The sequence below is a fragment of the Bombus huntii genome, chromosome 5 (assembly GCF_024542735.1).
Source record: "Bombus huntii isolate Logan2020A chromosome 5, iyBomHunt1.1, whole genome shotgun sequence".
Taxonomy (NCBI): domain Eukaryota; kingdom Metazoa; phylum Arthropoda; class Insecta; order Hymenoptera; family Apidae; genus Bombus; species Bombus huntii.
In genome coordinates, this window is record NC_066242.1 from 1,719,203 (window position 1) to 1,735,539 (window position 16,337).

Here is a 16,337-nt window from a genome sequence, read left to right on the forward strand (position 1 = left end):
ACATTTTAATTAAAGTTAATATATGTAGAAAAAGGAACTGTTTAAATAAATCTTTTCAAATTCTTTATAATGAGACATGGGCAGACAGCCCAACCAATCAGAATCATTTGCTGCCGAATATTGGCGACACCGTACGGAATTAACCGAAAGCAAGCGCGCTTAGTAGCGATTCGAAAATAAGTGACAAAACGCCGCACTATACCACGACCACTTAAGTTTTTTGTCATTATTTTCGTATGAGAAGAGTTGTTTAGTTCCATCGGTCGAACAACGCGATCAAATTATTGTACCATTACAAAATTACACAAATTATTATACAGAAATTATGAAATTGTAAAATTGTACAATCATTGTAAACTTGCAAATTAAACTGAATAAAATCAGCTTATTTTGCAAATGAATAAAACGTTTGATCATTTAAAATTCTTTCAATATCCACAATTTAGTGAATTCTCAAATTCTTCCTGAGAGCAAAAAATTGTCGTTGGAACGAGAAATGTATCAGCTGAAATAGCGATTTTGCATCAGGAGAACGTGACAGCATAAGAGATCGGCATAATTTCGGCGATTCTTAGAATATGACATCACATTCCAAGAAGTTCTCGAAACCGAAATTTTCGGCTTCTTAAAAAAATTTTCGGCCGATTTTGCGATTTTGTATCAGGGGAACATGATAGTGTAGCACCACAATTTCGATAATTTTTAGAACTTGACATCATATTTCAGGAATTTTTTGGAACCGAGATTTTCGAGATTTCGCCCAATATTTTATAAAATTATAAAATGTCATTAAATTATTCTGATTTATTGAAACTGTTCCTAAATACATTCTGTATAATTATTTTACAATAAATAATCTCATTTTTTATTGTATTATATAATCATTTGTAAAAAGATCGTTGTTGCTGGTTACTGCTGGCTGCTTATGATATCCTGAGTATTGTTTTCGATCCTAAAGTGACTTTTCTGTAATCAATACAAAAAATGCAATTTATTTCTAATACATAATTAAATTTTTGAGCAATTTTTATGCTTTTTCATAAAGGATATTATCAATACTAATGAGATTAAACATTTGAAGGAATATGGTATTGATGAAGTAGATTGACATTGTCTTTATCTGACTCATTTCTTAAAGACATTACATGAATTCTAATAGATATAATCTAGCGAACCTGATTACAAATCTTATTTATATGTATAGTATATTAGCAGGAAAATACAATACTACAAAAGCATTTTTGTAAAAATATTTTTATAGCTATTAGAAAAAGATGATCATTCTGAAGCTGGCACATTCTACTATAACTGTAAGATACTCTATACACAATTGTTGTATAATTTATTTTGTAATGTGATTTTTTTTCTTTGAAATATTACGATATAAATTTCATTGAAATATATATAATAAATAAATAATTACGATAACAATAAAAATATAATAAATAATTACGATTAGACTGCGGATTTTGATGAAAATTCATATTTTTAAGTATATAATTAGAAAAGTAGAATTTTGATAGAAAATCATCGTTTACCTACCAAGTATTATAGGATGCGCTATAGTTTGGATATTTAATTCATTTTTTCATAATATATGCATTTCGAACACAATTCGCAATTTCAAGTTTCCTATAAGTGCATAAGAAGCCACAGTCTACGTCTGTATAATCACGATGAACATTTTTATGTATGAATAGATCATTTCCTTTTTATTAAAGATCCGAGAATGTAAAGTGAACGATAATTTATGGGAAATAAAAATAGAATTTTTAACATATTCATATGACAATACAATTGAAAATTACTTGCATATACATAGATAAAGATATAGAAGTGTAGATATACGCGATGTATCTTGACAAGCATCGTTTTTCACAAGGCGTGCTCGGATTACCGCAATCATTGTGTAGGATAATGAGGTGTTATTGCGGAATTGAAATCGGAGATGGACGAAAGGGGAGAACACGTTCTCGAGAATAGTCGATCGAAACGATGTCGTTATCAGCTTTTATCAGTAAACATACCCCTGCAACGTACTCTCTTATCTCTAGGATATTCGATCGAGCAAGTTTTCGAATAAAATTTCAAACCACGTTTAATGACAAGAGTCCAAGGATACTTAATCTGAATCAAATAGATGTAATAATATACGTACACATGTACTATACGTACTACAATGACATAGTATTATACTATGACTACTATATCACTTAATTACGCATTTGTGTCTCATTTGTAATCATGGTTTGTTAACGATCGATGTGAAATTTAACGACGAATTTTTTCATAAAATGCGTATTGGTTTGTACAAAAATATTGAGAAATTAACATTGAACCCTTTGCAATCGGATAACGGTATTTAAAATTTGTTTTTAAAGTCGAATGGCATGTTAAATATTTATTATGTCAAATTTGCTCGAGTGTTGACTAGTTAATAATGCGAAGAGAAAGATATACCAATCGCAAAGTGTTAAGATACAGAAAAATAGTTTGGATAAACATAATAAAGAAACTGACAATGAAGTTGAGCAAGTTCCTTTTTTTTATTTTTCCCTTCGTAATTTTCTTTGTACTTGACGCACCATGGTTTATAACAAACTTAGATTGACGAATCAATTCTTAATTCTATCGTAATATGATTGTGCAGAATCGCGTGTCTCTTTTTCTGTAAATATACCGCCACCATTGTTGCTTGTTTCTTTTATACAACAAGTAATGCAAAACGTAGTACTTGATTGAAGAATGATACAAGTAGATTTCAGCCTCCAGAGAAAATGCAGCTGTTTCTGTAACACAGAGATGTCTGTGAAATAGAGAAACATTTCATATATACATATAAGAGAACAATCTTCATTCCTTTCTCCTGCTTCCTTCCTCCTTCTGTTATTGCAACGTTGGTACTTTATATTGTTTTTTCTCTTTACATTGCTGACAATAAACATCATAGAAGGATACACCAAATATGTCTATAAATAATAAAATAGTAATAAAAAAGAGGAAAAACGTGAAGAGGAGAGAAGAAGAGTACAGCGACCGTATATAGTTATGACAATGCAAAGGAAAAAGTTGAGGAAAAAATTGTTATCGATGAAACAAAATATATACATATATAAATTTCAGGATAGGATATGACACGGAAACACTGGAGCGCTAGTAAAAAAGTGCACGATAACGATAGAAGAATGGCTGTCCTCTGTCCTGAATCCCGAACCAATACGGCAGGAAATAACACGGCAATCTATTGAAAATGTATGTACTTATGTACCGCGGTGTATATGAATCCAATGGACAAGCGTATATGTTTTAACTATAACAGTATCTTCGATTTGTTCCTCCCACAATATCACGATCAATTATGTTAGCATTCGTACAGCTTTTTGTATTCGTAGAATTTCTACCGTTATTTTTGCTTCTATTTCTACTTCTATTCGTTTATAGTCCAATGAATTGCTTGTAATAACATTTTATAATCTTTCCCAACCAATCAATATTTTTTACAATTTTGAAAAAAGAAAACGCTAAAGAGCATATGAAAAGAATAAAAATATGAACTATCATTCAGTGAAGTCAATTTTGTAAGTGTTCTGTAGCTGAAGCTGTTAGAGAAGAAAAATAGCTTTTATTAGAGAAAGTGTCCTTCAATTGGTGGATCTTGAAATAAATAGAATTAGAACAATAGGTAAATATGTTCTTAAGGTAGGTCTCGAGATAAATATATTTATCGGATACGTAAAACAGTAAAGAAATGTATGGAAATCGGTGCGCTGATCAATGCGAAAAACTGAAACTAGGAAACGTGCCCGCTTAAAAGTCGATTCTCTCTCGTTTCTCTCATTTTCAAGAACGTGAAAGATGCTCAACTTCTGCTTTAGACTTTTCCTCATTATTCAACGAATGCTCGATAGGCAATGATTTTTCCTCATTTCGAGCAATTTATCCTAAGCACGGTCAATTTATCACAGAAAGGAAAGACCGAAGACGATGGAAAAGCAATAAATATACATGTTCAGAGCGACTACGTCATTAGCCAATCGTGTATGTGACGATTTAACTTCTACCTATGTAGATCTTGAGAAAACAGCAAGGATTTCAACGATCCTGTTAACTATAAATAAAGACGATAAACGAAGATAAATCTTTGTTCCCGACTTTATTGCACGTATCCATTTACCTCTTAAATAAATTAGACGTACGAATTAGATGAATAGAACGTTGTATTATACCGGATCTCGGTTTCCCTTTGCCTATCTACCTGTACATATGTATACATAGAGATAGAGGTCTAATGCAATTAATGGATAATGCGATCAATTTATAAATATTTGTTTTTAGCGAAGAAAGACATCTATACGATAAATACAGTAAATATTATATTATTCTCTTCCTCACAGAGAAACGATGTGAATGCATACTTACTTACGATGGTTGACTCGCGTTCGAATTTGATCGAATCAAAAAGTTTCCATTTCTTCCAAGTTTCTCGACATATTGTTGGTGGTCGTTTCGTGGACGATCAGTTCGCGAGCTTCGGGATTTGAAGTTCTTATATGTGTTTCATTCAGTAATAAAGATTCCTGGATAGTGTTATTTCCGCTACATTCTTTATTATTTTGAAATTCTTCGGTAGTTCTTGGAGTGTAACCGTTGATTGCTTTTGGAAAACATGGAAGCACCTTCAAAAGAATTCAGATGGGTTTTATCGTGAAATTTTGACGGTATTAAAAATATATCGATAGTATGATAGTATTGAAAGTTTGAAGCCATAGGCTAAGATAAGGAACACACGGCTGCTTCGTACATTATTATCTTATTATAGGTTCTTCTATTTTACATTTAGTTTGAAATCGATAAGAATCTACAACGTTAATTATATTAGACACAGCGTGTGCGTTTATTTCTTTACTTGTTCATCGAATTTTGATAATGTACGTATGAATTTGCAGCTTGAGTTCGTGCATCTTTCATTTGTGTTTAATAACGAAACATATTTAACAACAACTTGAAATGGTTTAGCGCGATAATGGGCTCGAGAGAACGTTGTCGGCTTATGTTAGAAAGTAAGGAACGTTCGTTCGATCAAAGTTATAAATCGTATTGCAATGTAAATGAGAGAACTTTTCTTTAAAAGCTTTTCTCTTATAACCACGGTAAGTGGAATTTGAGGAGGGAAGAGATCTTTCAACGAATAATTTAGTGTCGTTTATACGAGTCCATTTACAGGTGGATAGTGAGGATACACGCACGATACAGAGACACGTATAAGCACGCATAACGAAAAGAGAATTTACTCGGAGATGAAATATGATACGAGATCCGTACATTACAATTACCTACTTACAAGTATTTTAATCAACCATGTATTGAGTTGATTAAAAAACAAGAATTGGAAGAGGAGAAAACATGGTAAGAACCGAGAGCAAGAAAATTGAGAAACGAAGGAAACTTTCTACGAGTAAGTAGACACACATATAACAAGAAATAAAAGTATAAAAAGTAAGTTCGTACTTGCTTAAATTCTTTGCGAAAGTTATCGTTGAGCCAAGCGTAAAGGAAAGGATTGTAGCAGGTGCTACTCATAGCGAGGCAATGCGTCATGAAAAAGCAGATTCTGTAATAAGCCCAATCATTGGCAGGTGAATAAAAATCGTCGATAACGTTGATGATATTGAGCGGCAGCCAAGATATGCCGAATACGGCAACCATAGCGATCAACATCCGATTCGTTCGTTTCTTTCTTTCTCTGTCAACCTCTTCTCTTTGACTAGTCTTTGTGCCAGGTTTCGTTTTAGCTCGATCGTTCAACTTGATCGAAACGCAAATATAACAAAAAGCGATGATGAAGAAGGGTAAGACAAATTGTAGTATCGAAGTAATGGAACTAAAGATTTTTCGAAATCGTTCGTTCGGCCAGTGTTCCTCGCAATAAGTGTACGGCTCCTCGAGATGCATGTAAAGCCCGTAAGGTAGAGTGAACAACAATGCGATTATCCAAATACCGACTATCACGGCTAAACAAACTTCGATCTTCATACGAGGATGGAAAGGATATATGATCACCATGAATCTATCGATCGCGATACTCGTCAAAGTGAATGTGCTGATGTATACGCTGACACCTTGAGCGTACGGTACCAAGTGGCACAGGGTTCTGCCAAATATCCATCCCCCGAGAAATGTATATAAAGGAGTAAACGGAACCGCCAGAGCACAAAGTAGCACATCGCTCAATGCTAGATTCGTGATAAACAGATTCGTAACTGTCTGCATTTGTCGATTTCGTGCCACGACGAAACATACGAGCACATTACCAAACACACCAAACGCAAAAATATTTGCATAAAATATGTAAAAGATTAATTGCACTAAACTATTCGAGGTTACATCGTTCTCTATAGTCGGACGGTTAGTAGTCGACCATCCTTCTACGGCGGTCCCGTTTGATAAAATCGGCGAATCATTCATTTCTCGATCGATCTGTCTCCGGGGACCGAGCAGTTATTATTCCACTTTCCCTATCTTGTTCTTTGTCTTTTTTTTTATTCCAACCTGATTTCTGTCTTCTTTTTTTCCAAAATTGTCTTGTTTTCCTCTTCTGTTTCTCTTCGTTTCGAATCTTTTTCCTCGAGAGCTTTTTCAGTACGATTAGAATAAGACAGAATAAGATGAAGCCGCAACTGAAAACATATGCCGACTATTCCATCGTTTATAATTTACAGTAATATCGTCTTGATTATAATTAAATAATTATATTTGAATAATTACGAGCTAAGCCAATTATTAACAGTCAATGAGAAATAATTAATCGATTTGTCAAAGATGATCGAATTTGTTTTACTTTGATTGCTCGTAGATATTCATATGCGTTACTGACCGAATGAAAATATCGTCGACACAATAACACGTATTACTGAAACTAATATATATAATGTTGATACATCTGGATTGTTCTTCATTTGAAAAAGTTCTTCGTTTTATTCCATTCACTTTAGTCAAATCGTATAACCGATCTCAAAGGTGGTAAAATCTGGTGTTTCTCGAGGTTACCGAGTTTAAAACATTCCCCAAAAATAGAACGATATTGCGTGATCACGAATCGTCCTTCGATCGATGCCAGTTATATAAAATTTTTTACACTCAAAACGTTCAGTCGAAATAAAAAAATATGTTCGAATTATTCGATTAGAAAAAAAGGAATCGAAAAGTTTTTCAACTCATCGCCATTCTTATTGTTTACATAGTTACTTATTTACATATACATACATAACATTTAGTTTGCTATCACGCACACAATCTTTCTCTGACAATGAGTCAAACTTTGAGTAATACTTCGTGTTATACGTGTTAAATCACCTGCTCTTAATTATCGCAATCTGTTCAAAGTATTTTAATTAGAAGCAGTATCGGCAGAAGTGTTTAAAAAATACTTTGCTATTAAGAAATGTATAGTAGTTGAAATCAAAGTTAAAATTTATTATTTTCTCCAACCACCTGTTGATAATTTCGACCGTTAATCTTTATGTACATGTACATGTCTTTTTCGTTATTACGCAAAAATATACGTATATAAAATGGAAACAAAGCAAATAGTTAAACACGAGAGAACAAAGACTAATTATAAAATAACTGAAATTAAATTAAAAATTAATTTTTCAGGCCGATCGTGGAGAATTATTTAGAAAATCAATCGTAATTGATGCTTCACAATTATAACAGTACCACGTACTTATTACATAAAGTAACCAAAATATGTAAATTAAAAATATTTTACGTTGGCAATGGCAGGTATTCACCGTCACCGAATAAAAAGTCAAATAAAAAACATGTAGATAGTAATCTTTCGAAATCACTTTACACACAATTGTTATAAATGTCGATTATACCTTTCTTTGACAAGTACTTATAATTTTGCTTTTTTCTTCTCTTTTTATTATAAAGATGAAAGACGTTTCAGTATTTCTTATATTACGGTTTGTTTCTAAATAATATAAAGCGAGCACCACAACATTTAACAACGTGTTATAATTTTCAACGATGAAACGCTTTCGAAGTGACGGCTAGCCTTTTCCACCGATAACTGAAAATGGAAAATTGTTGGCTAAACCTAACTAGACAAGCCGCCGTTTTCTCGCGCAGGCGTCCGCGTTACCATCTGTATTCTCTTCCTACCGTCTTTTTACCTATAACTTGCAATGTTCGTATCTGGTATCTGTAACAACATGTCGACTTTCAGTTCAATAATAACTGAGAGTACTATAGCCAAAATGTAATTTGAAAATCAGTACTTGTATCATGATATTCGAACATTTTCTAACATATACAAAATTAGTAATATTAAAAAATATCAAAGAATCACTTTATTCGGAACTTTGCTGTTATAGTAAATTCAATATATTTCCTCTAGGCCTAGATCCTTCCTTAAATACTTGCACACTCTTGCAGAAGCTTAATTTAATATAGCGAAAGTAGTACCATGTTACTATTATACATTATCGAAAAATGTAGGTATATTTACGATAAATCTAATATTTCACGAAAGTATTTCATTTTTTAAATTATTTCACGTTGCAATTACACACGTTAAAACTTTTCATCTCTTGTTTTTTTATATAAAAGATTCATACAAAAGAATGAACTTTAAAAAATTTAATCAAGACCATTACATAGTTTTTACTTATAGGAGTGATCTATGTCAGCTTGATACGTTTTTATTTCACAAATAATTTTCCACTCAAACAATATTAATTTTAGGACAAAAGATTCATTGACATTCAAGTAAGTATATTTACTAAAACTTTTTAGAATCTTTCGACTTATCTGTAATATATACAACGAATTATATTATTACTACTATTTCGCTCTTTATATCTTTTACTTAATCAATACGATCGTTATAAATTGTTCTTTTAACAAGGATGTTTTAACAAGAGCAAACTATAAAAATTACTTAAAGTCTATTTTTCAATCACATATACATACTACATATTTTCACATTTACATTAATATGTGAATAACAAATGTAGAGACAAGCACTTGTACTATATGTTTATTCACAATAGTAAGTCTAGGTTTCAGTCATATATTAAACATTAAATATGTGCACGAGATTTTTCAAACATAGAAAAAAAGAGTGAGAGAGAGAGAAATAACAGCTTTATATATTAGAACAAATTTATTACCTTTAAATTTTGCTAAATAAACACATACACTGTTTTATTTCCTTACAATCGTCATATATTTTCAGAGATAAATAAAACAAAAAATGTTCTCTATTAATGAGATGTCATTATTCGCCTATTAACAATATTCACATTTCAACAAATTCGAATTTAAAATAATGAAAAGTAAATATTTCATATTTAATCTATAACTGATTACCTAGAAGACTTATGCAATGGACGATATTCATGGAATAATATATGTATACGCAAAAAAGTAACTGCTATACACAATTGGTTCCTTTGTACTATAGAAATTTTACAAATATTTTAAGTTTATACAATTATAATATATATTTTTTTTCCGTTTTCTTTCTGACAAATATTGTCGGCACAGAATTTGCGTAGACATCGGTCAGAAATAGCATTTTGATGTATGGGATTGATCTCTTTATCCCACTTTATTTCAAATATTGCATACAATTAACTCTATCCTTCTAGGTTTCAATCCTCTATGCAAGTCAATACATATAAAAACATGTAATGTGACAAATGTTTATAAACTACAAGTAAAAGAAACTAAAAGAGTATGAGTAAGGTATGATTTGAGTATATATGAATGCACACCATTTCATATGACAAACAGAATTCCTTTGTTAATGAAGGAAAGTTCATAATGTTAATTTATCCAGGAATGAATTTGCATTATATGTACATTACACTAAAAACATTCTCATGGAAACTAATAAACAACTAAATGGATAATGTCTCTTTGATCAATTTTTTCATTGTATTACCCATTGTTGTACTCGATGGGCCAGAGGTGGTAAATGATAATTTAAACAGATAAGGTTGTATATCAGGGTACGATGTGTCAAAGATCAAATCCAGTTCAGCTTGATTTGGCATTTTTGGTAAATAATCATGCCGATTCATTACTTCTGTTATATAAAGAATCTTATCTGTTAATAAATCTCCAACTTTTTCTCTGCATATCTGTCGTTCATGTTCTGTTGCTAATTTAATAAGTTCTAAGCGTACTGTCCATACTTCCCATGGTATACATTCTGGTTGAAAAGGCCAACGATTTTTCTTCTTCTGAAAGAATTCCAGGGATATTTGGCCAGAACCTGGACTATCATTAGAACGCAAAGCTTCAGAAAAACCTGATATTTCACGTTTCAAAGTTTGATCCAGGTGTACCGATGAACAACAGACATAAGTAAAATCAATGAAGTCGCAGTCAACATCCTGATATCCAACAGTGCCTACTGAGTAACTACCTTCTTGCTTGTACTTAAATTTACCAAGACTTCGATGGAACAGAACACTATGGAATATACTTGCTACTGCTTCATCCACTTGTCTGCCCTCCATACTTAATTCAAATAACTGAGTTCTGGCATTCATGGTGATTCCTATTCAACAAAATATCAGTACAAATGTATAAAAATTTTCACAAATTACAGTAAATTAAGCAATGTTAAAATAACATAATATTTTTTCTTCATATATTTCATTATTATAGTATTTATGCTAAAATTATTAATATTAATTTATTATTAATTGCTTATTAAATCAACGAAGATAAAATCGTATGAAATATGTGAATTAGATTGAATTCTGCTTAGATCAATGTGAAATTAAATTACACATATACGTATCTGAATATCTAGCGTAAAAAATATGGATAAAAATAAAGCAAATATGATTGTGTCGATTAATCCTAACCTCGTAAGAACAGTGGTAAAAACGATGATTATCACTGGATACTTGTTGTGATATTGGATGATATTTGGTCATCTTTTAATTGTAGAGAAATATCCAATACGTCGAAAATGTAATTAAATAATCGTTGAAAAAATGCATGGAAGTAAGTCCTCCGAGTCTTTAAAAATTTTATATACGAAATATCCAACATATATGTAGATACATCGAAGTAAAATTACAACTTATGGAATTGTCTCGCTTCTTTAAATATTTTACTCTTATTTTTAGACATTCGAGAAACAAGAATTACATGAACTTTTGACCACAACTTTAACTTATTTCTTTCTTCATATTTTTCGCTTTATTTCTTTTCTCTAAATTTTCTTCTCTATGGAGGAATTCTCTTAGAAAAATTTAATTGCAGGTCATTATCATTAATGATAGTCAATTACACATAATAAAACGAAACAAACCAATATTCCTAATATATATAAATTCCTGGAACTAGTTTTCTTCAATGTTCACACAATCACTTCCACCAACATTATCACTGCCATCATTCTATAAATTTTTATCATTTAATTCGAGTGGTTACTATATTTTCAACTTTTATGCTTCACTAGATATTATTCGCTTTCAAATCTCTTTATAAAGAAATTCGTATATATGTAAAATTTCACAAAATCACTTGAATTAAACCAAATTACTTCTGTTTTCTTTCTCCGATAAATAACAGCTGTCCTCGCGGTATCACGCCATTTTCTATTTTCTTTAATCTTATTTGACTCTGCAATATGCAACCGTACGTACTTACTTACATGTACGTATATATGTAACATCGGTATATAGTACTTAATTTTTAATGCAACAATAAATTACAGAAAAACACAATTAGTTTATGAAAGAATTGCTATAATAGTTCAGAAAGTAGAAGTTATTTATCGACATATGCATATTTATTATGAGAATGTTTCTTAAAATTTTAAATTACGGTTCCAATGATCAGAAAATTTACGTTCGTAAAAAACTAAAATATTACAATAACATGATTATCAATTATTATAAAATTTGATTATATTTACTTTCATATGAGAACATATTTAATTTGAATGTATTCAGAAGACGCTTCTTAATATGTAGACAAAAACAAAAATAAAATTATATTAATACTTTCGCTGCGGAGCGCTCAAAAACGAATTGTTCTCTGAGTAGCCGGCGTGACAATGAGAGATCGGTTGCGCGGATGGTACGATGCTCTGAGAGAAGAGCTACTCTGGCGGATTGCCTATAAGCGCTGTTCGCAACGAAAGGGTTAATAAGAAACGCAGTTGGAAAAATGCAGTGCACATTGATATAGTCACATTATTTTGGAAATTCATGTTATTAAATACATTGGGATTTTTACCACAATCTATTTGTTTTCTTTTTAATAAAAGAGACTTAATAATAAATTAATTATTTCTTGTTTCTATATACATACATAGTAATATATGAATGTAAATATATAAATTAATATTGTATTGTACAAGTTAATACAATCAAGAATCAGTATTAAAATATTGATATTTATATGTCGGATCCGCAGTAGGAGTAAGGTTGGGGGCGTCGGATTTGTCTTCGCGGGAATTAGCCATTGCGGCGGTACAGCACAGATGTAGTTTATTACAACAAAGGGATGGTTACTACCTTAACAGTTGATCACGGGACGGGATCAGTTAGACACTCGGGACGCTAGTGACGATGACTTCAGATTTGTCGACGAATTCACGGTCCATAGGATGACAAGTATCAGCGTAATACTCGAGTCGGGTAACTTCTCGATAACTCAATCGACGATTCGTCCAACGACTAACTAACAAACTCTCTAACTCTCAGTCCAAATGAAACTGCCCTTATATATTCCTATCCCCACTTCTCGGGGCAATCCTTGTTCTTAAGGAGAGTCATATAATCATTCCATACCTCTGTCAGGTACACGTCCCTGACCGTGGCTACATCTAGTGACCCGCTATGTCACCTTAAACCCGAACCCATCGTCATAAAGATAGGTTGGAATATTAAAAGTTATTTCTTATTTTTATTGCTTAAACGTAGCTATCATAAAAGTCTTGACTATAGTATTGGGGTTTTTCCCAGCATTTCCGACAGAAAATCCCGCTGTCCTTCCCTCTCCGACATACATATTACTTCAATTAGCTCTCTAATCTCGATTTATAATTATTTATTTTTGCCAAGTACTTCAGCGCAAGCACAATTAATATCAGGATATTGGTATTGAAATCCTAATTCTTTGACACGTTTAGGAATAACTTTTTGTCCCTCCAACATAATCTGAGAAAGGATTGATATAATTATTAACTACAATAGAACATAACACAACATATGATTTGTACTCACTTTTGCCCGTTCTTTATTGAACAAGCTATTCAAAACAATGCGTGGTACAGGAATAAATGCAGGTCTTTGCATTGCAGATGCAAATGCCTTAGTAAATTCTTTATTTGTTACAATCTGTAAATAATAATTCTGTTAATTATGCTTATTTATTATTATTGAAATTAACTTAGATTTCAGTTAATTACCTGGGGGGCAACACCATTTAGTATACCATATACGCTCTCATTCTCAATTGAGAACAAAAATAAATTTACTAAGTCCGTTATATGTATCCATGGCATATATTGATTTCCACTACTAATAGGGCCACCCAATCCAAAAAAAAACGGTAAATATATTTCTTTAATCATACCGCCATTTTTTCCTAATACAACTCCTGACCTAATTGTGATCTGTCTGATATTGCTATCTTTCGGAAGTTGTGCAGCTTCTTCCCATTCATGACAGAGTTCTGGTATAGGTTTGAAATGATATAATTATATTATTTGTACTGTATTAACATCAAAATGACGATTTACCTGATAGGAAGTCATATTTTTCACATTTGCTTTCTTCAGTGTATTCTGTATCACTTGGTTTATAGCAAGAAACTCCAGAAATTGTTACAAAAGCATTAGCTTTAGTATGTATTATAGCTTTAGCTAAAGATTTTGTTGTCTCTACTCGACTACTTATAACATTTTGTTTAAATCCTTCTGACCATCGCTGTTTTGGATCAAGTATATTCTGACCAGCAACGTTGATTACAGCAGTTGTATTTTCAGGTAAACCATAACATTCCAAATCATGCTAAAAATTTTATTATATTTATTATTATTATATGCTTATATTATTTAGTTCGTCTTACCCATGAAATTCGATTTGGCCCAGGCATGCGAGAAATACATGTATAAGGAACTCCTTTACGAGATAATGAACTTATTATCTGTGTTCCAATAAAACCTGTACCACCACCTGGGAGAATTACATAACCTCATCCGTAACGTAACCTATTAATTGATGTTATTTCGAAAATTTATCTTAAGTTTGCTGAATGAAAAGAATAAACTTGCCTATGACTACGTGTTTTAGCATCATCATAAAAGTTAATGTAAAAATGGAAATGTATTATAGTATTTAGATGTTTGATATGAATATATTATGGATTGTATAAGCGCAAGTTTTAATATATTTAATTAATACAATATACTAGCTTTATTAAATTATAATCGATTACAAGGTAAATTTAAAATATCTTTTTCATATCTATATACACACATATACACGCACAGGCACAATACGATATTTTAGATATTTTATTGTTTATACTTATTTATATTTTATATTTTTGATGAATTATTTATTTTTTGAAAATGTTATTAGAAAACTACGAAGCTTATTTCTCTTATACAACTTGGAATTCAATTATGTAGCCCCGAAGTCTGGTAGTATCAGATGTATAAAACATGACTATGTGAGCTTGTGGCCGTATATTTGTTACATATGTATGTATATATATGATTGTATACACAGGTCTGAAAATTGTAATGGAAGGGGAAAGGCTGTTAGCGGTCAGAAAATGTTTCTGAAGTAAATTGCGCCAATCGATTTGATGGTCTTTGTTGTCAGCGCGCCTTTTGTCTGCAATCTGAAACAGGACCGTGTCTGCAACTGAACTGTACTCTATTATGTGAATCTACATTTATTTAAAAAAAACATTCTTTTATACTACATAAAATATCGTACGGTTACTCTAAATAAGTTGAAAGAAATTATGAAAAATAATTTAGTTTATATTCTTTATCCTCAATGGTAAGGACGGCGAAGGTGGCGTTAAATGCTGAAGTTTAACAAATTAATCCTACCGCTATGGTTAGCGGCCGAAAACATATCTCCCGATGTTAAGAATCTTATCCCTACTACGGAAGTTTTCGGACCTACGGAAGTTTCGGTCGCCAGTATTTGCGACCGTGGAATAGGAGCTAGGTACTAGTTGTATATGTATATGTATATGTATATGTATATGTATATGTATATGTATGGTGTAAATATGGCGTCTACGTTAGAAAATTTGGAAACACAGTTGGAGCTTTTTATTGAGAATGTTAGGCAAATACGTATTATAGTGAGTGATTTTCAACCGCAAGGACAAAATGTACTGAATCAAAAAATGTGAGTTGTGTATATATGATACAATTCATTTCATTACGTACATATTTAATATTATTGTTGAATCAACCAAATAAATATTTCATAAAATTTTTATCCATGTGATCAGGAAAAAGATAAATTATAACCGTGATTTAGAATTATTATTACTTGTAACGGAATATTCCATTATACTTACCTGGTGTAGAGGTTACCGTGATCAAGAAGGCGGTTCCTCCAGGGTGAGGCTCTTCCATTGCACTACGGTTGAGCTGACCTCTGCGAATACCCCTAATGTGGGTATCTCGGATGTACAACTATTGTTTTTATATATGTTATAATATATGAATTTTTTATGTTTTAGTCAAGGTTTAGTAAACGGGTTACAAGAAATAGACAAACTTAAGTCTCAAGTTCAAGATGTTCATGTACCTTTGGAGGTTTTCGAGTAAGTATGTCAAAATCAGCGGGCTATGTTGTTGATTCTTATAACAAAGAATTCATGTCTACAATTTATCATATCTACATGGTTTTAGTTACATTGATCAAGGCAGAAATCCACAATTATATACTAAGGATTGCATAGAAAAGGCATTAACTAAAAATGAACAAGTGAAAGGAAAAATCGATGCTTATAGGAAATTTAAAGCAAACATGCTTGTAGAGCTAACTAGAGTTTTCCCACATGAGTTGGCTAAATATAGAGCTATACGTGGTGATGAATGAACAGAAAGTAAACCAAACAACATAATGCTTTTTTGTTAATTTTTTTATAATATCCTAATTACATATATAATAAATATTTATTAAAAAAAAATACGTATGTTGTAGTAGATTTTATTTTTATGAAACATGTCCCATGAACATACATTACTGCGATATAATTATGGCATTTAGATTGTGTACGGTTAAGTAATAATTTTAAAGTAATCGTTTATTATCAGC

General features: G+C 31.5%; 4 protein-coding genes and 1 non-coding gene across 13 annotated transcripts; 2 read left to right on the forward strand and 3 right to left on the reverse strand.

Annotated features, from left to right (window-relative positions):
* Window positions 1–784: 784 nt before the first annotated feature.
* LOC126865907 (prolactin-releasing peptide receptor-like) lies at window positions 785–8,483 on the reverse strand. Of its 4 annotated transcripts, none has more exons than XM_050618869.1 (4): window positions 7,884–8,483; window positions 5,509–6,677; window positions 4,420–4,676; window positions 785–966 (listed from the first exon to the last, which is right to left on the reverse strand). In XM_050618869.1, exons 2-3 carry the CDS (start codon window positions 6,463–6,465, stop codon window positions 4,455–4,457), a joined length of 1,179 nt encoding a protein of 392 aa, XP_050474826.1. In that variant the 5' UTR covers window positions 6,466–6,677; window positions 7,884–8,483; the 3' UTR covers window positions 785–966; window positions 4,420–4,454. The 4 variants fall into 4 exon arrangements, with proteins under 4 accessions (XP_050474826.1, XP_050474823.1, XP_050474825.1 ...); XM_050618866.1 differs by lacking the exon at window positions 785–966 and adding an exon at window positions 2,523–2,789; XM_050618868.1 differs by lacking the exon at window positions 785–966 and adding an exon at window positions 2,523–2,969.
* A 148-nt stretch (window positions 8,484–8,631) lies between these two features.
* On the reverse strand, window positions 8,632–12,098 carry LOC126865911 (autophagy-related protein 101). 5 transcript variants are annotated; one of them, XM_050618877.1, is made up of 3 exons: window positions 11,951–12,098; window positions 10,442–10,576; window positions 8,632–10,324 (listed from the first exon to the last, which is right to left on the reverse strand). In XM_050618877.1, exons 1-3 carry the CDS (start codon window positions 11,964–11,966, stop codon window positions 9,912–9,914), a joined length of 564 nt encoding a protein of 187 aa, XP_050474834.1. In that variant the 5' UTR covers window positions 11,967–12,098; the 3' UTR covers window positions 8,632–9,911. The 5 variants fall into 5 exon arrangements, with proteins under 5 accessions (XP_050474834.1, XP_050474830.1, XP_050474832.1 ...); XM_050618873.1 differs by having other exon boundaries at window positions 8,632–10,576; XM_050618875.1 differs by lacking the exon at window positions 11,951–12,098 and adding an exon at window positions 11,342–11,875 and having other exon boundaries at window positions 8,632–10,576.
* Window positions 12,099–12,312: 214 nt separating this feature from the next.
* LOC126865909 (epimerase family protein SDR39U1) lies at window positions 12,313–14,747 on the reverse strand. 2 transcript variants are annotated; one of them, XM_050618870.1, is made up of 6 exons: window positions 14,318–14,747; window positions 14,113–14,219; window positions 13,784–14,054; window positions 13,451–13,716; window positions 13,266–13,379; window positions 12,313–13,199 (listed from the first exon to the last, which is right to left on the reverse strand). In XM_050618870.1, the coding sequence occupies exons 1-6, from the start codon at window positions 14,343–14,345 to the stop codon at window positions 13,086–13,088; spliced, it is 900 nt and encodes a 299-aa protein (XP_050474827.1). In that variant the 5' UTR covers window positions 14,346–14,747; the 3' UTR covers window positions 12,313–13,085. The 2 variants fall into 2 exon arrangements, with proteins under 2 accessions (XP_050474827.1, XP_050474828.1); XM_050618871.1 differs by having other exon boundaries at window positions 14,113–14,254; window positions 14,535–14,746.
* Window positions 14,748–14,832: 85 nt separating this feature from the next.
* On the forward strand, window positions 14,833–16,211 carry LOC126865914 (mediator of RNA polymerase II transcription subunit 10). Its single transcript, XM_050618879.1, has 3 exons — window positions 14,833–15,416; window positions 15,757–15,840; window positions 15,929–16,211. The coding sequence occupies exons 1-3, from the start codon at window positions 15,244–15,246 to the stop codon at window positions 16,116–16,118; spliced, it is 447 nt and encodes a 148-aa protein (XP_050474836.1). The 5' UTR covers window positions 14,833–15,243; the 3' UTR covers window positions 16,119–16,211.
* LOC126866235 (U1 spliceosomal RNA) lies at window positions 15,584–15,747 on the forward strand. The gene has a single exon (XR_007689822.1). It is a non-coding gene; the product is annotated as a U1 spliceosomal RNA (small nuclear RNA).
* Window positions 16,212–16,337: the final 126 nt, after the last annotated feature.

Coding starts and splice junctions, on each gene's coding strand:
- LOC126865907 (XM_050618869.1), bottom strand. CDS start 6,465: ATGAATGATTCGCCGATTTTATCAAACGGGACCGCCGTAGAAGGATGG. Junction 4,677..5,508: donor TTCGCAAAGAATTTAAGCAA/GTACGAACTTAC, acceptor ATTCTTTTGAAG/GTGCTTCCATGTTTTCCAAA.
- LOC126865909 (XM_050618870.1), bottom strand. CDS start 14,345: ATGATGATGCTAAAACACGTAGTCATAG. Junction 14,055..14,112: donor GGCCAAATCGAATTTCATGG/GTAAGACGAACT, acceptor TAAAATTTTTAG/CATGATTTGGAATGTTATGG. Junction 13,200..13,265: donor TCAATAAAGAACGGGCAAAA/GTGAGTACAAAT, acceptor ATCCTTTCTCAG/ATTATGTTGGAGGGACAAAA.
- LOC126865914 (XM_050618879.1), top strand. CDS start 15,244: ATGTATATGTATATGTATATGTATATGTATATGTATATGTATGGTGTA. Junction 15,417..15,756: donor AATGTACTGAATCAAAAAAT/GTGAGTTGTGTA, acceptor TTTATGTTTTAG/TCAAGGTTTAGTAAACGGGT. Junction 15,841..15,928: donor GTACCTTTGGAGGTTTTCGA/GTAAGTATGTCA, acceptor ACATGGTTTTAG/TTACATTGATCAAGGCAGAA.